Consider the following 26565-nt stretch of genomic DNA (forward strand, 5'->3'; position numbering starts at 1 on the left):
CCGGAGTGTTTACTCAAGAAAAATATCACTTCCAAAGCTGCATCTGAGGCAGGGTGCGATAATTTCAGTTTTAAGAAGCCAGGAGAGCCAGAATCTAGGTTGAATGATTCAGAAGTTACTCACGGAGCATTTCTGAAATATTTAGAGTGACGGTTTAAAGACTTGAGATAAGGCCTCGATTTCCCAAACCAACCTGGCTTGGGAAGACGAAAGGGGCTTGTGCTTAGCTAGTGTAAATTCAGCCTCCAGAAGATCACTTGGGGCAGATGTGAAACAACCTCTCGCAGCTCTCGGTGGTCCCCAAGGCTCCTGGGATGGAGGGGCGAAAGTCTGAGCCTTGCCAAGGTGCGGAAGTGCCCAAGAGCCTTTGCAGCCTTCGAGATACAGCAGGGGCTGCGCAGGACCTGGCCCCCCTGGGGCACTGTCTTGGGCATCCTTCTCTTTTGCTGTTTTGTCTTGTGCCCACTGAAATGGGCTCCCAATGTGTGACTGCGAGCACATGGCTAAATCCCAATTTAAAACATGCTTTTTAAAATGGGTTTATCTTTTTCCTGATTGATTTTAATTCATATTATTTTAATGAGCAAACAAGAGCTTCAGAGTATGTATAATTAACATATCCTTAAGGTCTTCTTACAAATATACTTCAAAATGTAACAGACTGATTTTTTGCCTAACTGTTTGCCTAACTTTCCTTGTGACATTCTGGGCCACAGTTCTATTCAAATCTCAGCATTATCCAGTCAGAAATCCACACCAAAAAAAACAAAGATACTAGCATGTTCTGTGCTAAGGTGAAAATTAGGTGTCAAGACCAGACAAAAAAAGTACTATTTTCCACGTCAGAAGACACATTTTTTGCTGAAATTGAGAACCATTATATATCTTTACCTCTGAATTGTTTGTAACTACAAGGTACAATTCCCAAGGTTTCTGGCAGACACACACAAGAGCCCAGCAGCAGAGTGATGGTCTATTTGTGTGAATATACAAAAACTCATTGAGTGTCTGACTTGCTAATCACCTCTGCACTTCAGGAATCCTGACCATAAAAGCTTATTTTTCAGCAGCTGAGACTTTGTGTGGGAGCTGTGCACAAGAAATTAGATTTGGATCATATTTAGTGTCTTTTCTGTGATCCTTATATTGAGCAGGTACTCAAGTTGTGCAGAGCTTAATGGTGCAAGTAAACCGGGTCACATTAAGAATACTCATTTGCTGAAAGTAAGTGGCACACTTGATAATCTTGCTGAATTGTAGCATATTACTTGAATACTTGAAATATTTTTGAATGCACTGGTTACAGAGGGCACGCAAATGTTTGGAAATCGGTCAGGGATTTGCAGTCTACTGCAGGGAAACAATCAAAGCAGAATTTCCTGCTGCAATCTTTGTCTCGTCCCTTGCAGCAGCAACCTTTACCCGAGTTGATTCAATCATTACTGCAGTGGAAAATCATCGCCAGGAGGAGGCGGACAGGGAAGGAGAGGCAACAGTTTTCTGTGTGAGTCCTGAGTGACATCAGCTTACAGAGAAAATTGGCAAAGTATTGGTCCACATTAAGAATCAGAAGGGCATGACTGTAGGGATGTGTGGAGAGGGGCACAGGACCTCTGCCGTTTTGCTGTGGTGAGCTGATAGATTATCTCAGGTCATCTCATTAAAAGGCAGTCTTTGGTTGCAGTTCCACTGCAGTTGAGTTGGAAGAACACTGGAGCAAAGCTGGGGGAGAACTGTGACCTATGAAAATTTACTTTCTCCTTCTGAAGCTGACAGAATAGCCTGAACTGTGTAGGAGCATCACAGGAAAACTTAGTTGGCACCTCCAAACAGTTAAATACAAAGTCACTCGCTTAAATTCCCACTTGAAGACTATGCCAGACAGTATTGACTGAGAAAATTATCTGTAGTATCCAGCCAACTGAATATGAATTGACTTAAATATAAGAAGTTATCATTGTGATGGTGCGACTAAGAAAACAAACGCTGTCCTTTCACTTATAAGCGAGGAAAACTATTACTGCAGTGCTAACATTATGAAGGCTACTCCTTGTAAACTTTTGGAAAAAATGGACAGTGAAGTAAAGCTTTAACTGGGATTATACAGTATGGGTTCTTACAAACGCTTTAAAATAAAACACTGAACAAAGAAGCTTCCATGCAACAAGGGGCTGTTGAGCACCTCCAGAAGGCCAAGTGCTTGGAAGGATTTTGAATGCCTCAAATGTAATTTCTTTTGGTCCATTATTAACCATGGCACAAAGTGCAGAGCTAAGGAACTGGCGGAGTGAAGCTAGGACTGTTCTTTGGTGTACACCACAAGGTAAACTGTTTTTTATATATTGTGGAGTAGTAGTACCATTACAGACATCTTTCCCTTCCCCTATTTCAGCATATGTCTCAATAACTTTTTTTTTTTTTAATGGATGGTTTTACAACTAAATTGATTCTCATCCCTGGGGGCCTAAAGGCCTCTTCCCCTTGCAGCATTTAAGGACTGTGATGGGAAAAATAGGTCTAATGCAGGGGCATGTTTGAAATGTCCTCCCACACAGGAGATCAGACCTTCCAGTCCTCATTTTCTGTGTATTTCATCCTTTGACACTACACTGCAGATCTTAGTCTTTCATTGAAACATTGCTCTCCCACTACCACACTTGCAAAGAAATCCTGTTAAACCATTAGTAGACTCTTGCATGAGAATCTTGCTGCTATTATTTATATACTTAAATGCTCATTTCTGCTGATGACTCTAGGACTGAATAGGAAGCTTTTGATCTTTCCAAACTGATGCTCCTCATCCAAAGAAGCCCCACACTACCTTCTGATACCCCCGTGCAGTTCTGTGTGAGACTAATAGTTACAAAGTCCCATTTGCACTTTCCTCCTGAGTCCTCCTTTGCAGTGGGAATATCCTTTTCTCCCTCCCCCTTGAAGAACTCATTTTATTAAAGAAAGTCATATTGTTTCAAAGAGGCCATAATATTTTACTAGTTAATAAATTGTTAGTTATCTTGGTTTATCTTATTTCTGCCAGTATTATGCTTAATTGTTTTTGCATGAGTATGGCCAATTAAAAGCTACTGCCAGCAGTTGTATTTCTATATTATTAAATGCAAATACTCTAATGAGAGCTGATTGACAATGACACCAAGCCAATGTTTTGGCTATACTTTTATTTACTTCACGTACTATGAACATATACATTACATGCTACAAAAAAAATAAAAAAAGACTTTAACTGTCAAGAAAGTGGATAGTGTTATAATACAATGGCACATGTTCATATTTTTCTTCAAAGTGGTTTGGTTAGAATCCTTCCCCAAAACCATTAACAAAAAATGAAGTGTTTTACTCTTAAGATGATTAGAAATATTTGCATTATTAACAAATACAATTCAAACAGATTAACAAGATTTAACCAGGTCAAATATTAGTAAAAAGGCTGGGGTTTACCAAAATGAAATATATATTAAAAAAACCATAGCAGCCAGTTGTACTTTTAGTGTGATATAATGTGTAAATGCACCAGAAGAACACAGTGTAATTGAGCATTCTGCTTTCACGGTGTATTTCTAGAAATGATTATTCTAGTTCTAACACCTGCCTATGCACAACAGACCAAAAAAACACAGCCAAGTAGAGACAAAAGATTGTGACCAACATTATTAGCAATGATTTTTTGCACGCATTGGGAAAAAGGGAAGGAACAAATAGAAGAGGATAAACAAAGGCCACAAGAGGATTTCATCTACATGTTTATGAACATATGTTCTACCTATTTTCCTTTAAGAGTTCAATAAGTTGAAATGTCTATTTTGTACAAATGCAAACATAGTAACTTCTATCACCTATGAAACAAAATCACATTTCAGCTTAAAACAGAATAGTGGAAAACAGTTGCATAATGTACCAGTTGACTAAGAAAAACTGCTTGACAAGAACTTAGGATTCTAGTGCAACAGCAGCTATTAAGACTCCTCTAGTTACTTTTTTGCTCTTTCAAAGTGTACAAATATTTGCAATTTATACAGTCTTCACAAAAAACACATCTACAAAGTTTGCAGGGTATTTGCTAGTTAACAATTCAATTTGTTTTTCATATTAAAAAGGCGAGATTTGCATAATAAAATTCCTTTCAGAAAAAATGTGTTTTGGTATCTTAAAATAATTGCTGATCGGAAAGTTACAGATGTGTGGGCTTTCATTAATTGTGATCGGAAACAATTCCTTCAGAACAAACGGTGTTACTTGAAGAATATACAGTTCATTATGCTTCTTTTGAAATACCTGAAGAAAAATATAAGCATATATGGGCAACTGATAAGCTTAGTATGCAAATCCGTATTTAACAAGTATGACTATTGAAAATTCAGTTGCATTAAATATCAAGGTCAGAGGAAAAATACAAATTAGACTTACAGAAACCAATGTGTCACTGAACCTATAGTTCCTCAAATTTTCTCCAAAGTAGATTTTGTACTAAGCTAAAAGTGATCCCAAAATCAAAGACTAGCACATCATCTGAACCAGAACAGCAATCCAAACTAGAATAGTACTGCAATTACTCTGTTACCATTCTTCTTAGATCACTGCCACAAAAACAGACCCACTGTCAGTTTTCTAATAATCTTTTGTAGTGCTTAGGAGATTGGTGATGGAAAAATATGATTCGTGTACACTGGCATTAGTCTACAGTATTATTGGGTGCCCATTACCTGAAAATTGGTCAGACTTGCTGATGAGTTAGTTCTGAAGTAAAGCAACTAGTACTTAAATATAACAAGTGTTATCATTTCCAGCATGTTACACAGTTCTGAGGTAAAGTGTTACCAGTATTCTGTTTTATGGGTTCATGCCTTGCAGCAATAGCCTTTGCAGTGAGAACTAGTCCTTGCAGCATTTACAGCCAATGAGACATTCTAGTCACATGGTTTCTATCGATCAAAATAATGTTTTCAGTTTAATACTATTTACAAAAACTGCTTCGTATGGATTACACCACAGTCAAAGTTACAAAATTGGTTTGCTTAAGTTTGGTCACTAGAGTGCTGTATTTGGGTACAGGCAAGGGATAGTTCAGTGTTTAATTTAAGTTTACAAAACTTACTGAATCCATTCTGATTTATATTAGAGAAAACCAGATAATTAGAAGAACAGGCTGAGAAAGAAAATCAAGCAGTGCATAATATCACTATTCAATGCACTGATTTTCATTTATGAGCTATGAAGCTGTATTTACTCTATTATGCCTTTTGAGAATCAATCCAGAAGCACACAGGTATTTTTCATTAGTTTATTAAAAATAAAATCCTCATGAATTAACTATCAAATATTTTTACAAATGGGAATTAAACCAGAAGAGTCCCCAGAATAACTTTAAAATAAAAGTAATATTTGGTTTGTCAGTTCACCATGTTTGACACTGATTTGTACTGTAATGTATAGGAATATTGAAGAATTCTAAAAATATTAAACTGGCCCTACATAATTTTATCTGAAAGCAGTGCCAATATTTTAGTATATTTAGTGAATCAAACACTGCTTTAAAGCTATGCATTAAAGTGCTATGCACATATTTTTCAGCACTGATATGGATGTTTACACTTCCATAAGCCTTATGTTTGTGGATAAGAAGAGATACTGGTGTGTTAACAAAAACTTTAATTTAAATCAGCTGCTATGTTTGAAGCATCAACAGTACTGAAAAAAAAAAAAAACCAACAAATCTAGTGTCCACAAACTTCTAGAATTCTGAGCTGATTTGATCTGTCACTTACCAATAAAATGGTAAGCATCTCTAAATCATACAGCTGTCCCCAATGGGCTCTACAAAAATCCGTATTGTGCACAGTTAACTCACTGTGCAGAGTACTATATAGCCTTTCTAGGACAGAGAATTCAGAATGGAAAAAAAAAAAAAAAAAAAAGGAGAAAGCTCCAAGGATAAATTTGTGAAATTTCTACCTATACATTGAATTGTCTAAGGTTGATGTTTATTGCCTGAGGAAGAAGCAACATAAGAAACAGGACCGGAGAGAGCTATAAATGCTATAATAACATCTACATTACTGCTTTCTCCAACTGCTGCTGCTGGCAAGGTCCAGTCTGCTGTGCACGTGGACATAAGCAGGCATTACAACCTATAATCATGTACTAGTTCTGCCACTTGACACACAAGTTATCTACTGTCGTACCCTGAATTACATGACCCTTGATTAAGGAATGGTGGTGTTCAGTCCCAGGGGTTTGCAGGTTATCAGAATGCTTATACAAGCAATACCGCTTTCAACATCTGTTGGAACATAGTCTTGATGGCATCTGCAATAAAACAAGTTGAGATTGTTCCCGTCTGTAAGCGAAACTGTTGAGCCACACTCAGCTGAAGTCCTCATCAGGATTCTGTTGATCCAGCAGGCGGACATGTGTGAATGGAAAGTGACCACGTTTACCATTACATTCTCCTTCCCACTGACCACTCACATTAATCTTTGTGACCTTTACAAGCTCACCGACCTGCAGGATAAGAAATAAGTAAGTGTTAGAGCATAAAAACACATACGATGATCTGCTACCCTTCCCTTTGGAGTCTTATCATCCAAGTGCACCAGATATACTTCTATAAAAAAGTAATTTTAGTCTTAACCATTTTTGATACACCAGTCTACCCTATGTTATTCACTCCTGAAGAGAGTATGAAGAGAAAGTAGCACACCTAGTTTAGGTGTGAACTACCTAAATTGAAAGCCTGCAATCCAACACCAATCTTTCAGAGCACCCTTGGGACTTGACTGATCAGTCTCCATCACAATAAATGGATTTGGCTGAAGAGGCTTGCATTCTGCTTGTACTGGATCAGCAACCTCATTAAAAGAGGGTGGGTTTGCAGGTGTACAAAGTAAATGCTAATCTGGAAGCTAAACAGCTCCTCAATTTTAATTTTGAAAGTCCTCTTAGGTACTTTTCACCTAGTACTGAAAGAGTTCTGGATGACAGTGGTAAAAATCTTTTACCAAACCAATGGTAGAACTTTGAGCTGAGGTAGCATCTAAGCCACAGATTACAAAACACTAGGAGAATATTCAGGGGGAGATATTGCCTTAAGGCTGCTCTGCTCTTAATCTTTGAGCATTCACAACGAGCCATTATTTGAGAAAGAACACAAGGCCAGATGGTCTTTCAGTCTCGTTCATGATGGCTTTCTTATATAAAGAAATTCCACAGGTATAGCACAAACAATTGATACCCTCCCTATTATACCCAAATTGTTTGGTTATAAAAATAAAACAATAGTTACTATGGACTGATTCAGCAATATGCTTTAGTTTAAAAGTATCCTGCTCTCAGGTATTCCACTAAATAAAAGCACTGGTAATATAGCTCATATTCTAATCTCCAAACTAATACCCACACAACCAATTCTAAGAGTATTGTGTAAAACTGCACAGCAGTTACTTTCCCAAGACTGTGCAGTCATGCAATTCAAGTCAGGACCATAAGTCTAGGTCTAATCAGTTCCCATGTTGAAGGATACTTTAAATAAGCAACACTTATACAACCTAGGAAAGCATAATTTACATTGCAAAGGCATTCACTGAAAAGTTAATAAATGCAACAATTAAAAGTTGCCCGAGCAACTGTATTTCTTCCCCTCTGTGCAGAACTTTATCAATACTCTTATTTATAAGATAACACACAATGGTTTTCAGAACACTWCCCAGGCCGCAGGATGCAGAATGCTATGGGAGAGACAGACACTCTATTTTCATTTATTAATACTGTAAATAAACTCTCAAGGCATGGCCTCAAGTCTTTACTGCATTTCATCCAAAGATTCACTGAATATACAGTTGTTAGTTTACACAGATGCTCAACACCGTGTTCCAAACTCATCCAAGACAGAATCTCATTATTCTCACTTTCCAGGCAGTGAGTGAAGAACAAGGAAAACAAATTAAGATGTTAGTCTCCATTAACTTTACAGGTTTTAATCATTTGCAATCTTTTGTCAGAACAGCTTTTAACAGTTCATAAATTCAAAACACTACATGGACATTTAATTAAACCTCTTATTACTAGATAAGTAACCCTCAGAGGCATAAGAGGTACACTGGAGACTCTTGCTGTAGCTTTATTTTTTCTTTTTGTAATCATTAGTATAGACATTTTCATGAATCAGATTTTGAAAAAAAAATCCTCTTATGTGTTTGCTACAGGCAAAAAGGAAGCTTTCCTTGACTACTGAATGGTAGTTCAGCTCTTCAGGAACTTGAGCATGCAGTATGTATAATTTTGCTACTGCTACTAATCACTAGGGTTTTTGCACCAAGAAAAAAGTCTGTTGACCAAAACAATACATCAGCTATATTTCCTAATCACAACTATAACAAGAATACTGCCCTAGATAACTTTAAAATGTTTCAGACCTGGATATAATCTTTGCATGAGCTTTCAACAGAAAAATATGCAAGTTCCAACCCACCAGAAAAATCAAAGCCTGTCCTCCTGTCCAGCTGACCAACAGCTCAAGATATCCTTGTAACATCAGTGATTAAAGTGACACTTGTCAATATCTGTGTGCCAGAACAGTGATCCTCTATTATATTATTTTTCAAACTAGAAGAAAAGTTACCCTTTTTCAAAATAGATCTTTTATAACACTACCTCAATGATTTTTATTTACAACAAAACTTAAACACCTAAACATCTAACATCTAAACATATTCATTGCTTTCATTTTGGCACAGCGTCTTTCCTCCTACTGTTTTTCATTCTCATCCTTACTGAAGTTGAACTTTTTTTTATTTTCGGAGTCATTTTCCTATTTTTATGGACAACAGATCAGTAAGTATTTTATCTAGTAAGGTTCACATCCAACCAAAATAATCTATACACTGCTTACCTTTAGATTATTTTTGGARTCTACAGTAGTGATATGTCAATTATGTTTTGCAGAACTATCTGAAAACTTAAGAAGTATGACACTGGCAATTCTGCCTACACTAAGTTACAAATATGCAGAAGTTGACCGTAAGAACTTACTATCTGTAAAGCTCCATCTACTCTATTTTGTTACGGACTCATCCACACCATGACATAACACTGATAACAAAGAAAAACAAGTAAGTGTTCTTCTACTCCAGATATTTTTCTTTGGAAAGACAGACTGCTGGTCTCTGTGCTCTCACTGAATATCACAAGCATTACTTTCTATAGAATCATAGAGAGTTTATTTTGGATACTTSATGACAAAGTCACCTGCAAAAAGTGAGTTCAACACTGAAATGACAATGAGTTAGAATACGGGATGCAGTGCTCTCACTCCCAGAAGCATCCTGGGGTTGGTCAGTCGGTTTTTTTTTTAAGGGATGTTTCAGGATGATTGCAACCAAGGGACACTAATTTATAAGTAGTTATTACTATGAAAACCTACACCTGAAACTTGCATATTTACTAATTTGTAAAAGTAGAAAGACTTCTGAGCTCAAATATTCCTTTTTATCATTAAAGTAATTTCATTTAGCATCAAGTCTCTGATATGATCCTTCAGTCACATTCTATTTATATACATATATACCCCTGTATCAATCAAAGCAGGACTGATTTTAAGGAAGTATGGGTCATGTGAACATTTCACAAATGTTAAGTTCCTTAATAACTTATAGGTCTTTCTAGATCTGCTTTGAAACACTGCATGTTAATCTGTATTTCAAATTCTCTCCCAAAGATTAGATAGAGAAGTTTTCTACAAAACTACTTCTTATTGCAATTGCCAGAATTTTTCAGCTTTTAGACCAAAGACAGTTGTTCCTGCTGAATTCTCCTTACTTTTAATGTTGACTTATGGTATCATTAGCCTATTGTGCATCATCCCACCAAGCACAGAATCTCAGGGAGAGCACTTGCACCCTGCTATATGGCCAGATTTGTCCCAGTCTTCATCAGAAATTTTAAAACTAAATATATCCCATATGTTCCAAAGCAAAACAAAGCTTCATGTGAAGCCTTCCATATGCAGTTTTATTGCAGGTACTCCTCTTTGGTAAGGTCAAAATGCCAGAGTTCTACTACTGTTACAAAGAAAACACACTCTTTTAAACACAGTAGTGAAAAAGGCAGGATATTTTTCCAGTCATTTACCACATTGATCTTCCCTCCCTTTTTTTTTTTCCCCCCTCTCCCCTCTTTTAAGTAAAAACAGACTCTGGCAACTCCTTGAATAGGTCTAGTTACAAGCAAAAAGTCAAATAAAAGATAAAAATTTTTTTTATGCTAAATGCTTTTTCCCCATAACGCAGCACAGCCTTGATTAGAACATCATTTGCTCTGATCCCCCATCCTTAGCTCTTTGAAACCATGTCAGCTTTAACTTAATGGAACAGTACAGATATGCTGTTTGTAGTTTGGTCCAAAAATGTTTGACGTGAAGAATCTATCTGCCTAAAACAAACAGTGGGCTCCACTTCCACCCATGGATATTGCCAGGTTTAAGATTAAGAGTTCTCATTTTGAAAAAAAGTTCTAAATTTATAGTTATTAAGAGGCCTTGGCACAAATGGACTGACAAGATTTACATAACGCTTTCTACTAAGTCATCTAAGAAAGATCTCTAAATAAATAGAACAGGAATGCTATGAAGTGAAAGGGAATGTGAAAAAGAAGGAGACAACATAGAACAGTAGTTTGACAGACAGGATGAAGAAATATTTGGAGGAGAAGTGCACGTTGCTTTTTTTTTTCCTGTACAGACCTTGAAAGCAACTCACTAACATTGTGATTTTAAATGATAAAGGGTACAGCAAAGCTAGGAAGGTCTATTAGAAACAGTGATAATCACGTCAAGTTTTAAGATTTGTAATAAAATACAAGCCTTAAAGTCTGTAAATAAGTATTTAAGTCTGCAAGCTCTACAAAGGCCATTGTTCTAATATAAAGGTAGAAAGACAATATAAATCTTACCTATATCCTGACATAGATGGGCAGAGCCCACACACTTGAATTCCTCTCTCCCAAACACTTCAGCTATCAAGCCTATTAGCACCAGTTAGTAAAAGACACTAGTGGTGCAAGTTAGTGTAGAACAGAGAGAAGATGCTCTCCATGAAACTAGACTTTCTAAGGCACAACATACTTGACAGAACATGCGAGTTTCTAGTACAGAGGATTGGACTAACAGAAGATCAGCTGTGGCAATAAGAAGCTGCTCTTCAATGCATAAAGGCTTTCACTTTCACTCAAAGTTGTTTAAGACAACCTACATTTCCAATATTTTCTGACTCTCCCTGTTTCACTCCATACTACCAACCTGCTGCACAGCTGGGGAGTGTGCTGAGGTTCTGCTTTACGTGAAATAAAAGGCAAAGTTAAGCTTAAGAGAACACTGATGGCAGCTCACTAGAGTCAATAAAAGCTTAAAAACAAAACCCAGAAAATAAACCAAAAGGTTTTGACAAATATGCCAAAACATGATCTCCAACATCTCAAGCAAAACCTAACAGCTGGTAATTGTAACAGTCCACAACAATGTTCAGGGATATTTCCAAGCTCCAGGAGGTGGCTGGGTGGGGAGGGTGAGAAAAAGAGGGAAAAAGAGGGGAAAAGAGGACATTTTAGGCTGCGTGGAAGTCTGAGGGTTAAAATCTTTGCATGTTCCCACAAAATCTTGTGAGTTGGCATAAATTCCCATGCACACTTCTTAACCCCAAAATTTAAGTACTGAATCCTTTTGATTCAGAAATGTAACAGAACCTATAGTAACTCAGACTGTATTTACACTGCTGCCTGGATAAATTACAGTTTAAAATGGAAAACAACTTTACATCTCATGAGTTATAAATCAATTATCACATCTGTAGAATGTGCTATTTTTGCCAATTCTGTACTTAAGAGATGTACCTATACTTACCACAGCTCTGAAGTACCAAAGTGCATTTTATACTATGGAAGATTAAACTAAGTATTTTGAGACTGGAGAGGAGATACTCTGACTCAGCACAGAAACTGTTTTTTCCCCCAAGTACTTAAAATGTTATATAAACAGGAAGTCAATTAGGTATCAGGAAATTCCAGAGCCTTTAGCTCAAAGAAAGCCTAGATTAAAGGATACAATTTACATATCATCCTAAGGGAAAGGTCTGCCACTGAGAATACCTTAGACTCAATTTCCTCAAATGTGACTTGGGGGAAAACTATCTGATGTGTAGAGATAGAGCACTCTATCCTCCTTTTAAGAGGAAATATCAAAAAGGGCATGTAAAAGTATTTAATCGTATCAGGAAGTGAATCAACCTTAGGGGAACTCACGGTTCTATTACAAATCGTACTCCATCAGTCACTGCTTTACATGAGACCTCCCTAATGAGTTGTAATGTATGTTCCTGCTCAACAAACTAAAAACAATGTAACATTCTGCTTGAGGTCAAGGTGTTACTATAAAACCCAGTGTGATCCTCGTCATCCTTGCGTAATTTTAGAGAGACTATCAATGCTTCCACTGATTGCTTTTAAACTGCTCTTATCTGAGATTGGAGAAAAAACTGAGCACACCTTCTAGAGACTGGGGTGAGGCAATCAACAGTAAACATAAGCCCAGACATACCACACCTCTCCCTCCCCCCTAAAACACAAAGACTTCAGAAGTGAAAACATGGATGGAAACACTTATGTTAGTGATGCTTGACAAAAGACAGGATATTGATTCAGTAAGCTAAACATGCTATAATAATCAAAGTCTTTCCTAGTCACTTATTAATTTAAAAAACAAAATCCTTTATCCGTAACTTATTAATCATGATGTAAAATCAGTATTACAATACTTTTCTCTTTCTCATTCCTACAAAACTATAATGTGCTTGAAAGGGAAAGCCCTTGAACAGATCTCTTCTTTCTAAGTTTTGCCCATTATGTACCTCCAAAGCCAAGGCTGTCTTGTCGTAGGCATTAGGGACTCGCTTCTGGATAACCCGGGCATAAATAGGGCCATTCTGAAGGTTAGGGAGCGGAGTGTTGATGCTGGGCTGGGCATAGGGCCCTGGCTCCGGCCCACCCAGTGGTTGTGGGTGGGAACTATCCTGGTTACCTCCAATCAGAGTAGATACTGAAGCAGAGGAAGGTCTATACTTCTCGACGTAAGGAACAGGTATCATTCCCCTCTTTCCTTCGCTGTCTTCTGCATTCCACCATTGCTCTTCAGGTTTATCCCGGATTCTCAGTATGTCTCCTTTCTTAAATGGAAGATCTTCTTCATCATTTCCATTAAAGTCAAAGAGAGCTCGCACATATTCAGCCTCCTCCTGTCTGAGGATAACGCCACTATTCTGCCTGGATCTGGAAACCGGTTCTATCAAGGTTGTAGTGTCCAAATAGTGTATTTTGTAGAATTCCAGTAAAGATGGCAAAGACTCAAACTCCTGGTCACCTATTCGAAATTTGGGGGGATTCAACCCTGAAAAAAGAAGGCAATGTATCAACAGAGTATACAACAGTGACAACTGTAAATTAAACATTTAAGAAAACTAGTATATTTACAGATAGGTAATTTGATGCAGAATTGGGTCACCTTTGGATCATCAACATTCATCATGTCTAACCTATGTGACGTGAAAATGAAATGAGAACTCTTAATAATCAGAACTGCTTGCATATATTCATAGYTTGGGACTTACTCCCTTATATTAACAGAAGAAAGCTGAAATTACCAGTTYGACTTATCAGGGCAGCAAATTAATGCTCTTCTGCATACTTTAATCATAGACAGCACTATTCTGATCCTGAAGATAGAGCTTTATTGTAAAGGTTTTGTCAAAGAAGGGAAAAGGTATATAACAAACAAATGATTTGGCACTGCCAAACTTCATGAAATAGGAAAAAAGTACTTTGTTTCCTTGGACGTTATACAGAGCCAACAGATTAAAAAAAAGTCAGTACATCTGAGTTTCCCAGGAGCATATGCAATTTTCACTACGAGACATTTCCTTTTTTTATTGTTGTTTTATACTCTAAATCTAGAAAGCAAATGAAATCTTTGGTATAATTCCAAGAAAGTGATTTTTTTTTTTTTTTAACTTTTCCCTTCACAGTTTAAAGTTGTTTCAGAAGGACAACATTGCAATACTAGTCATTTACCTGTTATAACGAATCTTGAGTTACAGACACTGACACTAAGAAAACGGCTTAGCACAGCAAACGACTTGTGTGAATGAGCAAATTGAATTACTTTTCCTTTTGATAAAAGCTACCATTTAAATAAAATTATATACGTATATGTATGTGAAAAGGCAATATGTTTTCATAACAGGTATAATTTAATCTTTTAATCTCAAGTCTTCTAGTTTCTCTGCACAGTTGTCAGATAGAGTCTAAATTATACATCATCTGAACCGCAAATACATTGAAATTGATCCTGTTCATATCGGAGACATTAAAAGTATCAAAGTGCAGATACCCATTTCAGTTTTCAACCTGTCCTTTACACCTTTTTTTCCATTTTATGTTCTTCAAGCTTAGCTGGGGAAAAACATACACATGATGTTCTATTTCCACCATGCCATACGCTGTGTAATCAGTTATGGGAAGAACTGTGGAAGAGTGGGGGAGGGCAATGGAGAGGAAAAGATTTACGCTTTAATGAGTAACTCTTCTAGCAAGAAAGAGAGGCTTACTTTGCAAGTCTGTTTCTCTGCAGGGAATATCTAACAGTTCCGAGACTTAGCTCAAGTACAAAGCTAGCAGAATTCTTCAAGCTGTCACTGATCCAAAACCCCCTTCAAAGTAGCACTGTCAGCACGGAAAGCTAACATTACAAGAAATTCTTTCAAGTGAGCAAAAAGGGGTTCCAATAGAGAAAACAGATTCAATAAGATAAACATTGACAAACACCCAATAAATAAGTTTTAAAGTATCCTGAAGGAACTCAAACATCAGTGAAGCTGGTTACTGGAAATTCAAAGAARCAGAACTATGTAATGGGAAAATGCACTTTTGCACGCATCAACAGGCCTGAAAGACTTTCAAAAGAAATTGGTGCAACTGCAATGAGCCAAGAAACAAAACAATATCCTCAAAAATTACAAAAAAACCCCAAGAGATAAGGAAGTTAATGTAAATATCAGTAAGAAGTGTGAACATGGCATAAAAAGAGGAGTAAGATTCCTTGTTATTCTCCCAAGGCACCATATACTACCATGAAGAAAATCTGCTCTCTGAAAATAGGTAAAAAACCAAAACAAAAAAAAACACTCACTTTTTTTGATGAAATGTAACTCATAGCTCTAGAACTAGCAAGAACTCTGGAATTTCATCTTAGCTCTTAGCTATGCGCTCTCACAGTAGATGGCTTCTGGCTGCACAGGCAGCATCTCTACACCACTTCAAAATAGCTTGAGTTCACTATATAAGCATATAACGCATAAATATTTGGCAATATTGGACTTCTGTTACACTGCGAGCAGTGGGGCACAGCGGGAAAACGTGCTTCACAACAAGTGGTATAGATATCAAGCTTCAGACAAACCTGGTGACAGAAACACGTGTGTACCTGCTACTATTTTATATGAGAGCCTTTAAGGATCAAGCTTATATGGACACATATCAAAAGAAAAAGTCACAGAAACTACAAGAGTGTCAGAACATCAAGATCTTCAAAGAAGTCCCACGGAGAAGAGTGATCCTCTAATGACCAAAGATATTTTAGCAGCGTATTTGTTGATCGCTAAATTAATTGACASGGAACTGATTTCACATGACAATTCTAGAGTCTGAAGCACTGATTTACCTTTGCAAAACCTGCTACGAACTGAGTCAGTCAGTAGGCTAAGATTTCTGCCTCCAGCAAAATAACTGCATGCAGAAAAAGCTTAAACTCATAGGAAACAAGCAGTTCAACAGGAACATTCATCAGCTTTGTCAGCACCACAACCATCAGCAGGAGGAATAAGGATTTTTTTTTTTTTTAATGGGACTGGAAATGTTTAAGAGCCTCAAAAGAACCTTACAGCAAGGAGCTGAGAACAGCCCTCTTGAATTAATGCATAACAGTCTGAAATAGCTGCCAAATGTAGCTGGATAAAACCTAAGTTGGAYTCTAAGAGGAAAAGCCTACTTGAGCCCTCTGTGCGGAAGGAGCGACTGAAATGAGTGTACTGTATCCTGGAAAATAGTATTCTAGAAGACATTTGGCACAATTGCAGAAGAGTGAGAGAACACAGCCTCTAGAAACACATGCTAAGGTCAGAAAGATCAACATTATCCCTGAAGAGACAAACAGGTAAGCAGTAGAAAGGAGTGACATTACCTTCCCAAAAGCCACTGGTGAGAACACTTGCAGAATACCACATGCACTTCTGATGCTTTTGTTTAAAAACAGAAGGCAGCTACACAAACCCAAAGTCTGAAAAACCTCTTTTCAACAAGAATTCTACAAGCTTAAACCAAATTATCAAAGAATATAGCAACGACAACCTGGTCAATACCTGGGGAACTTAAATTAGGAGATTTCTGAATTTAGCTCAAATAGGTATAAAAAGACTAAACAGTTAAAAGTTAGAAAAATGCAGGTTGGAAATAAAATACAGCTACAGCTTACTGAGCAGGTGGTAAACTCTCCATTGATTTAAGTCTTTTGTGTATACTCTTGTTCAGCTACAAGTTAATGAGCTGAATGATGGTCACTCAACATAGCAGGGAAATAATTCCATTCACTATGGGCCCTAATTTCTTTCATTCCCTGGTATAATGAAATTCAAAGATTAACAGAATTCAGGCTCAGTGGAATCTTTTAGTTTCTCGTTTGAACTACATCACTTTTTGTACCTGCAGGCCAACGCAAAATTAAGGCAAGATCTACCATGAGAAAAAGTTACAGCAACAAGACAAACTTTTTGGGAGAGGTAGAACTGGTTTTCTTCATGATCCTGGGACACTTTTCTTGAAGGCATAATTTCTAGCAGCACATTGTCTGCATCTTCTGAGGGCTTTCAGGAAGAGGAGAACATGTGTAAAGGTAAGTCTAACTAGTGGAGAAACTTGAGTCATTTCCTATTAAAGCTGGACAACCAAGAAGTACTAGAAATTCTCTTCCCTCCCTCCCCAGCTCTGCACAGCCAAAGAAAGAGTAGCTGCTCAGCTTGCCCCTGTAGCAGCAGAACTACTCATCTCTGTAAGCTGACTCCTTTGAATCAGAAACACAGAGGACTGAGTATCATCTTTCTTCCTTATTCTGCCCTAGCTCGATCTCTACGAGGACTTAACCTGATTCCATTCAATTCAGCATGTCAGTACAGCAAGCAAAACCTATGCTCTCAGGAAGATGAGGGAAGTGCTAAAATCCAAAGTGGACTGGAATTAAAGAAAATTTCAACTCTAAACCCTGTCAGTTCTCTATACAGCTGTGACATATGTGCCCTTCTGACAATACACTTTAGCCCTGAGTTGGTTTTACGTCAGCATGGAAAAAGATTGCTTATGTAAGCTTTAAATATTGTGAAGATACTGGGGGAGTGGAGGTACAAAAYACTTAATATTCTACTTCTTTTTGAGAGTGTGGCCTAGTGGCACAACCATAAAGTAAGCTTCTTCTCACTTTTGAGTTTTTACATTTTCCTCTCCACCCCAATTGTGTTAGTGCAACTAGGCAGTTTTCCCTTGATTCCAAAGCCTCATTCCTTACATTGAGAAGCTTCCCCTTTTAGGCATGGAAGGCCTCACAGAAATACAAGTTTTCATTTTCATTTCTAGACCTACTGTAAGCTTCCTACATCTTCAAAAGCATATTTTGGGCAAGAAAGGCTGTTCTCAGCTCACAGGGTACTGAGACACAAGGAGGCTCTCAGTCTGAAGAAAGATGTCAGAGTGATGTAAGCCAGTTTCCTCCCAGAACATTTGTGAACTCTACCGTGAAGGCATCTCATTCCAGTCCCTGCGCTTCCCTGCCCACGTAGGGACACCTTGTTTCCTTGCTCTAAAGTACCTTCCTGTTCATGCCCAAGAAGAGCAAATAAGTGCCCGTGAACCCTCTGTAAAAACAGTAAAACCCCATTCACTGACTCCTGAACAGAGTTCTAAGCATGCCAGGACAATATTCTTACAGAAGTTGTATACTGTCTTTTCTGCAGATAATCAGAGGAAGAGAGAAAAATAAATGCCTGAGGCATGCACTTTCCAAGCTTCCAGTAACTTGCATTTTGAGATCTTAATATCAAAAACTAACAAGAAATGTCTGCGTTAAACATTGCTCACCCATATCTCAAGTAATTTCATTATATAAAGAGCTAAGTATGGATATCATTAAGTAAAGATTACACGATTCCAGGAAGTACCATCTGAATTTTCATAAAATCACAGTGGAAGTGATTTGGAAGCATAAGTTAAGAAGCATGTTCTTAAAATGCATACTTACTGAAAACATCACCTTTTACACTGTATCGGTCATACTTTCCTACTTTAGAGAGAAAAATTTTACGACTCTATAAGGTTTCTGACTTTGTCACATTGTGCTTTCAATAGGAAGCATGTTTTACTTTAGATATTTTAGGCATTTTGTTTTAGTGCATATCATACATTTTTACCCTGGATCCATCAGTCAAATTGCAAACATATGACGCATTAAAGTATTTCCTTTATTGTCCACTACCAGGCTAATGCCTGCATTTAGTACTTTCTTTAGTTTTGGATTTCTTTATCTTATGACTGATATTTGATCACAAAAGATACTCTAATTCTGATTCAGCTGTTAATCTCCACCTCCACTGGAAGCAGGATAAATCACTGAATTATGGGAAAGAAAAACACTGTTTCTTTTAAAGGCCTTAAGACATTTCAAGAGGATATAACTATTTGGAAAATTCTTTTAAATTCTCATTTTCCTCATGCTGAAAAATTGACTGCAAGAAGTTAGAAACTGCAGTATATCAGGCAAAAGGTAAATTTAACAAAAAGTAATTTTTTTATAATTCAGAAGTGGAAGACGATATTTCACTTTTGTGACACTCTAAGGCTTTTTATATTAGGGAAGACAGAGCTCCTCATCTCATTCATTCTGTATTGAAGCTGGGTTCCTAGTATCATCTGCACACAGCAAACTTCAGGCACTCATGAATCACACACATGCTTAACTGAGACTAACAGAAATCACTGTAAGAACCTGATCTGGCATATTTAGATTTCTCAGTGGGAGGTGTGCATTTTCCAAATACAATCAGTTGCTAAGAAAGTTATACCATAGTGACAATTATGACAATAATGACAATAACTTGATCACAATAAATAAGCATGGCAATTTACCTTGTTTTATTGCATTACCTTCCCTATCCAAGTATGAAATCCTCTTGAATCTTCTACCAATGGTTCCATCTCCCTCCCATTCCAGAACATCCCCCCTCCACCTACATTTTTCTGAAAGAAAATCTTTTTTTTTTTTTAATTTTGCTAGCACCATTTCATTGGTTTGAGAGTGAAAAGACAGCAACTTCAGCACAGAGGCATAATTTAAAATCACTAAAACTTCATCATAGAAATATCTGTGATGCAGGAGTGGTGCCTCACCTATACTCATAACATCCAGGGGAAAAAAAAAAAAAAGTCAACCAAAATGTAATTATTTTTGCTATAGATTAACTCTACTATGCCAACAGCCTACACAGCTACAATAGCACCTACCTTTCTAACACAGACAAACACTTTAAGACAAAAAATAACTACCTATGGGACATTTAGCAATTCAAAAGAAAACAAAACAAAATCCAATGAAGTTAAAGTACTCATAACACGAACCAGTCCAACGAATACCACAAAATATTACTGAGATTAGGAATGTTGCATAAAATAAAGTTAGAACAGCTATTTACTAAAGCAGTATCACAGTAGCTGGAACATGCATTCAATGATATGAAAAATACTGTTTTTCCAGAGAAGAGTTGCTCTGTAGAAGACAACAGCCCAGCAAAGTGACTGGCACTCATAGTCCTGTGTCCTTCTTCACTACTATCTTTAAAATCCTATCAGACTGGATTCCACAGGGGACTATCCTGGTAACTTCCTCTGTTCTGCCTAACACTAGCCCTGCATTTTGCACAGTAATTCCTGCATCAAGCCTCCATAAGCCTATGACAACAATAAATCTCTGTCTTGACAGACATCAAGCAACAAGGAATTCACCATGTCTTCTGGCAAAACATTTAACTTCCCATAGAGGCAATGACTTCCACTTTACTTCCAGCTGAATTCAGCCACCTTTAACTTCCACCTTGTGGAGCTTTTGATGTTTTGGGTGCACTTTGCAGCCATGGCAGGTTCCTAGGATAAACACAGTGCCTTCAGGCTTTTCCAAATCTGCCAATTTTAAGTTTTCTTCCCCAAGAGCAGGGGAAATCACTGTATAATAGTGCAAACCTACTGGCAACAGGCTTGCTTTTTCTTAGGTTGACTCCTTCATAGTCACCTGAAGTMCATGCAGAGACTGAAAAAAACTCCTATAGCAGATATATTGCTGCATCTTCCCAATATAAGTCTGTTATTCCAAACACAAATATCTATTTCAGGAAGTGTCTGTCTCTGTAGCAATTCATATGCTAAGCTTACTTTTCTGTAAATAAGTTAGCCAGATCTCTTATCGTATAGCAGGTCTTCCAGACTTCAAAATTTTGTAGTAGCTCCTTTCTGAGATGCTAGCAATATGCCCACATCACTTTGTGAGCATTAGTATCAGAACTTGAGTAGTTTTAGTAATGCACTCAGTAATGCCACCAACAGGGACACTGCTACCTTTTTAACTCAATCTTCTCACTTACTCATCTAAGAATCAAGCACCGCTGGGGACTCTCATTCGGTTAGTTACATCTGTACTTTCAGAAATGCTGTTTCGCATGATACGTTTTTCCCTCTGACACAAATAGTATCTTCTGTTCTATACGTGTTGCATTTAAGCACTTTTTTTCATATTAGATCTTAGGGTGATGAGGAATACTACCAACCCTCCTTTTTCAAAGTATGCAAGGGGAGAAAAAAAAACAAACTTCACATCTGATTTAAAAGAAAAATCACCTTTACGTTCCTCAGGAGTTCCCACTACTTGAATTACCCAACAAACACTTTGATTTGTGACTTGAAAGTAAGCCTCAAAGTCTGTCTTYTAACGCAGAACTACCTCGTCAGAATTCAGCTCTTTCAGATGACATTTCCACAGAAGGGTCCCCAGGCCCCCGGCGATGGCACGCACCATCTACTAATTACCGCTAGCGGTTTATGAAAACAAAAGCACGGGTGAGCACTAAAGCCGCCGGATCTTTCGGGAGGGCTGCAATGAGCGCGCAGTTCCTGCACAACCTTAACTATGTTATTAAGTCCTTTAAGGCTAGTGCGGACAAACGTCTCAGCTCGGCCACCAGCCGCAGCGGCAAAACGCGGCTTAACTTCTCCACAAAGAGCTTCGCGGCTGGAAGCACCGCCCGGGAGGAGCGCGGGGCCCCCGGGGGGAGGCGCAGCCCGGAGCGGGAGGCCGCCCCGGCCGCCCTCCCCGGCACGGCGGGGGCTGGGGGGCTCTGCCAGCCCTGGGGGTCACTCACCCGGGGCCCCAGGGCCCTCGCCGCCGGCCCGCCGGCCGCCCGTCGGCCCCAGGCTGTTCACGATGTAGTGCGAGACGCGGGAGCTCTCAGACACCGAGAGCACGAAGTCGCCGGGGATGGTGCCCGAGTCGCGCACCAGGAAGGTCCCGTGGCGCTGCCCCTGCAGCAGCGACACCGCCTCGGCCCGGCTCAGCCGCCCCCAGTACCAGCTCGCCCGGTCCTCGGAGTCGAACTGCCCGGCCATGGGGGCCGCCCGCCCGCAGGCCGCGCTCGCTCCCCCCCCGCCCCGCGGGCCGCCGCCACCCGCGGTACCCCGCTCCGCGCCCAGCCCTGCCACCCAAAATGGCGGCCCCTGCCCTGACCTCACCTACCGGATGTGACCGCACGCGGGAGACGCGGGCGGGACGTGGCGTCATCTTCCCGCGCGGCTCGAGAGGCGGGGGGAGAGGAAGTGACGCATACACTGTGGGGGCGGGCGGGCGCTGAGGCGAGCTGCAGGCATGGCGGCGGCTGGGGTGGGCGCGGCGGCCCTGGYTTGCCGGAGTCGGTGCACGGACACCGGCGAGGACTGCCCGCGACCGGGATGGCCCCCTCCAGGGCCGCCCTCTCCTCGCGGCCCGGCCGGCGCTCCCCCACCCGCTTGGCGCCTCCTCTGTCAGGGCCGGCGGGAGCAGGGCCCCGGGCGGCTGGTGCAGCCCGGCCCCTGCCCCGGGAGGGCAGCCGGGACTTGCCTCTGCAGCTGGTGCATCCCGTTACGGGCTGCAGGATAACCCCTGCGTGTCCAGTTCCCTGATGGCTTCCCAGCTGCGTGGGCCCGCAGCTCCCTTTGGTAACTTCTGTGAGGCCAGGCTTGTCTGCGCCGAGGCAGCTAAGAGCATGGTTCCGTGTGCCGTTTCCTCCAGGGCTGTACCAGCAGCAGGAGCTCCTGCCCTCAGCTTCCCACCAGCCACACATTCCTTTGCCAGCACAAGCTGTTTTCATGAGGCTACATGCTGAACCGGGCCAGTGAACTGTTAAAAAATAGACCTGCAAAAAGAAAAGGTTATATTTACCCAGATCAGTTCACTGACTCTCTTACTGCAGGGGCCTGCAAACAGGGAAGAGCATAAGTTCCAGTGGTGCCACTGGGAAATGGGGGGGGGGGGGGATGCACAATTTTAGAATGGTATCTGTAAAGATGGAGCAATATTTACCACTTCTAGATTATTCTCCAAGATCTCTCTTAAGTTCCAGACAAATGTCTCTAGAGCCTGGATAAATGTCTATTGAATTCTTTTCCAGCTCTGCTCAGTCCTGTGAGCTTTTCCCAGAAAGGAATGTGCTTTTTCAACTGCATGGTCTCCATGTGGCAGTACTTGCATAAACATAATGTTGGAGTACAGCTGTCCTTAACTGTGATGGTGCTGTCCTCATGTCTGGCTGACTCTTCTTTCTTGTAGGGCACTTYGAAATCCTGTAACTATCTTATAGATGGGATTTTGGCATAATATCAGGTAATTAGGATCATATTAACCCTCAAAATATCCTAGTGAGAAAATATATCCTGTCTTACAGGTGGGAAACTGCTGTTCACCAAGTCTATGAGAAAACATGAGGTGCTGGATATCAGTTTTCCCAGTGTTTTAACAAGGGAACATCCTGCCCCTGCTGATCCTGTTCTCTCTCCAGATTGACAGTAGGTAGGAGACAGTCATAATCCATTTGGAACCCAGAGCTCCATTCTACCTGCTGACATGCGGAGTTCGCCAGCCAGCTGCAGAAATACATCTCTTTGGCACAGTTCCATTCCCAAGTTATTCACAAATTTGAAAAGCTGCAGCTGCAGATTCTTGCTGAGAGCCCAAGAATCTAGGAGAGTTAAATCACTGTGGCAAGAAAATGTGTCCATTCTGTTTAGTGGTTCACAGCTTAAAAAAAAAACACAACAAAACCTGCATACAATGGCAAACTTCGTCATTTTCCTGACTCCTGCCAGACCACTGTAAAAAAGACTGCTTTTGACTGAGGACCCACAAACTGCTTCTTTTTCTCCCTTCCCAGTCCCACCCTTGTATCCCATCTCCTTCTGTTTTGAGCTGAACCACAAAACTACAGGAGATGATGGAGGTTTGCATCAGGTTTGGCTTTCCCTGCTGCAAGCAGTTGGGAATCTTATTGCAAGAGTTCCCTCTGGTGGTCAGCAATGGGGAGATGAATAAAACTTTCCCGGTGCAAGAAGCTCCTTTTGCTGTTTTTAGGCTGAAATGATTTCTAGTTCTAAGTCACTTTCTGACCCTCGTTATTTGTAACATTGCCTTTGCTTGCTTAGGGCTTCTCCAGGTAATGATTGGTAACCTTTCCCAAATTCCTCTTCCCTCATGTTTTTAGTGCTTAGGCAACACCTCCACTGTGCAGTAGTTTGCTACTATTCTTTCTGCACAAAAGCTACAATGAAGGTGGAGCCCTTCCGCCCAAACCTGCATTCCTGTGCTGGCCTTTCAAAGGCAGAGGATTGCAGCCTGAGGTGAACGGGAAGGAACAACAGAATTCTTGGCCACAGTTTCAGAAGAATAAAACTAGATCAGTTTGTAATCCTGAAGAATTTACTGTTAAAAATTTAAACATGATTCTGAAAGAAGTTGTAAGATACCAAGAAAAGATTCCATTGACCTACCTCAGAGTAAAAGCCCCACGAGCGCAAGCTCTTCTTCACAGCCTGGTTTTCCTCTCTCAGTGCAGCTAAACTTGATTTGATTGTCCCTGCCAGTTGGCCTAGAGATGATTTTTCCTAAGGAGCACTAAAACTTTGACAACTGATCTAAAACCATAGTTAATCAGTAGAAAGCTTCTTGCTGAGTTCAGTGAGCAAGTCAAAATCCTGCTGAGCAGAGAGGGATGTAATATGGTTCTGTAACATTGCTTTGTCCTAGGCAACATTCAAGGATGTTAAATTAAAATTAAGGAAATAATCTGGATTAACTGAAGTCTTCATCTGCTCTCTAAAAACTGCACTGCTAAAGAACCTGGTGTCACATAACCCCATCCTAACCATTACTTTGAAGGGGTTGTTTTCTTAAATCTGCTCTAGATCACATATGACAATACTATTTCTATTTACAGAATGAAAACTAAAAAGAGGAAGAGGTTCGCCTTTTGGGTTCTCTTCTCCATGATCTTGAGAAATATCATTTCTGCCACAGAGATGTGTTTCTTCTTGCAGTCATTTCAGAATCTCAGCAGCTGTCTATATCCCATTACTACTCACATATTCATGTTATGTGTATTCGTGTGTGTTTGACCTCTGCCATAACTGTTCACATCTGGCTTGGAAGTATCACATGTGTCTGCGGTTCCTGCCAGATAGTGGCTACATGATGTCAGCACCAAATATAGCACACTGGGGAGTGCAGCTGACATTAGCTGTTACACAGAGACTGTTAAAATAATAAACCTGGAAAGTGTGACTGGTAGCAAGAAAATATATTGGTCCCGCTGGATTAGGTATAAGGGGAGGAGCCTTTATGTTGCCAGCTACAAAATTTCTCCATGCCATGCTGGAAAAGTCAAAATTTGTTACTGAAATTTGCTGGGAAGTACTATCAATTCAAAGGAGAGGTGACATATCACAGGGGATAGTTTAGAGGGGTTTGGTCTGAAATTGTACAAAATTGAGGAATGGAGCAGTCTGAAACCAAGCGGGACAGAAGGGTCATGCAGCCTGAGAAATATTAGGAATTTCTACTGAAATCTGCTGGATGTGACAACCAAGGGGGATGGATGACCCGAACAGGTTAGTTTAAGGTGACCATGAGCTGCAGATGTGATGCAGCTGACAAAATGCAGCTGCAACTGTAGAATTTATCAAGTGCGCTCTCTTGCCGTGGAGGGGAAGTGCTGATGCCATAGACCAAGTCCGTAGTGAGCCCTCAGCTAAAACACAGCTCTGGTCTTCTGTGTCCAGGGGAGATACAGCTGAAATATAGAGATTAGGATAATTAGGAGAATGAAGAATTTGTTTCATGGGAATGGATCCAAACAGTATGACTTAGCCCAGGGAAAGGAAGGCCAAGATAAGATAGGGCTTCGCTGTTAAAATAGCCTAAACTCAGCCCATGAACAATAGGATACAGATTTGCCATGAATAACTTTAAGCTGGAAATTAGATTTCTTTTATCAGACATGTAAAAGTCTAGAAGGACCTTCCTATAGCACAGAGAGGAGGGGGAAAAAGCTAACATTTTAAGGAGTCAGATCACTATAAAAGTCATTGTAGGAAGCAGAGCCTGCRCTAACAAGGCCCGGACCTTACAACCCCCCACCTCCAGCTCATTGTGTATTTCTGTGCACACACGTATTTTTTCCCTACGACTTTTCTGCTTTGCTGTAACTAATTTTCCAGGCATAGGAGAGCACATGGGGGCGCAGCGGCTCCTGTGAAAGGATCCCGCGGATCCAAGGCCTGCTCCTCATGCCTGGAAGCTCAGGGCCACCCAAGGGCGACAGGCATTCAAAATCTCAGCAAATTCACAACAGAAAAGTCCCCCGAGGGATACCAGCGGCAAGCGCCGCCGCTGCGGGGCTGCAGGAGGGCGACGCGCCTGCCCCTTTCGCCCTTCCCTGAGCGCCGCGGGGGCAGCGCCGCCGTGGGGGGGAGGGGGRAATGGCCGCTTTAACCCTCTGCCGATCCGTAGCCTTGGAAGAGCGCCGGAGCCGCGCTCTCCCCCTGTCTCTATGGCCCTGACGTGCGCCGTAGCGAGCCGTCGGCGCCGCTCCTGCTGGTAGCCTTGGGTGGCGCTCTATCCGCCATCGTGTCTCAGTGGTGGTTGTGGGCGGCGGCGCTCTGCGCCGCGGCGGGCCGTCTCGTTGGCCGGGCCGAGGGCGGGCCTGGCGGAGCCATGGCGGCCGTGCGGGGCCTGCGGATCTCGGTGAAGGCGGAGGCAACGGCSACAACGGTGGAGCCCCGCGGCCCGGAGCCGGAACCTATGGAGGTGGAAGAGGGCGAGCTGGAGACCATCCCCGTGAGGCGCTC

The 26565-nt window shown here is 40.5% G+C and overlaps 2 protein-coding genes across 6 annotated transcripts in view; one reads left to right on the top strand and one right to left on the bottom strand.

Annotated features, from left to right (window-relative positions):
* Nucleotides 1-3159: 3159 nt before the first annotated feature.
* CRK (CRK proto-oncogene, adaptor protein) lies at nt 3160-21935 on the bottom strand. Of its 5 annotated transcripts, none has more exons than XM_026055176.1 (3): nt 21558-21935; nt 12909-13444; nt 3160-6516 (listed from the first exon to the last, which is right to left on the bottom strand). In XM_026055176.1, exons 1-3 carry the CDS (start codon nt 21799-21801, stop codon nt 6379-6381), a joined length of 918 nt encoding a protein of 305 aa, XP_025910961.1. In that variant the 5' UTR covers nt 21802-21935; the 3' UTR covers nt 3160-6378.
* Nucleotides 21936-26389: 4454 nt separating this feature from the next.
* NCBP3 (nuclear cap binding subunit 3) overlaps nt 26390-26565 on the top strand; it is a 21032-nt gene continuing 20856 nt past the window's right edge. The window contains exon 1 of the mRNA XM_026055198.1: nt 26390-26565. This exon is cut by the window's right edge and continues 5 nt beyond it. Within this exon, the coding sequence (XP_025910983.1) occupies nt 26432-26565 (134 nt within the window). The 5' untranslated portion in view covers nt 26390-26431.

The sequence above is a fragment of the Apteryx rowi genome, unplaced genomic scaffold (assembly GCF_003343035.1).
Source record: "Apteryx rowi isolate R43461 unplaced genomic scaffold, aptRow1 scaffold_99, whole genome shotgun sequence".
Classification (NCBI taxonomy): domain Eukaryota; kingdom Metazoa; phylum Chordata; class Aves; order Apterygiformes; family Apterygidae; genus Apteryx; species Apteryx rowi.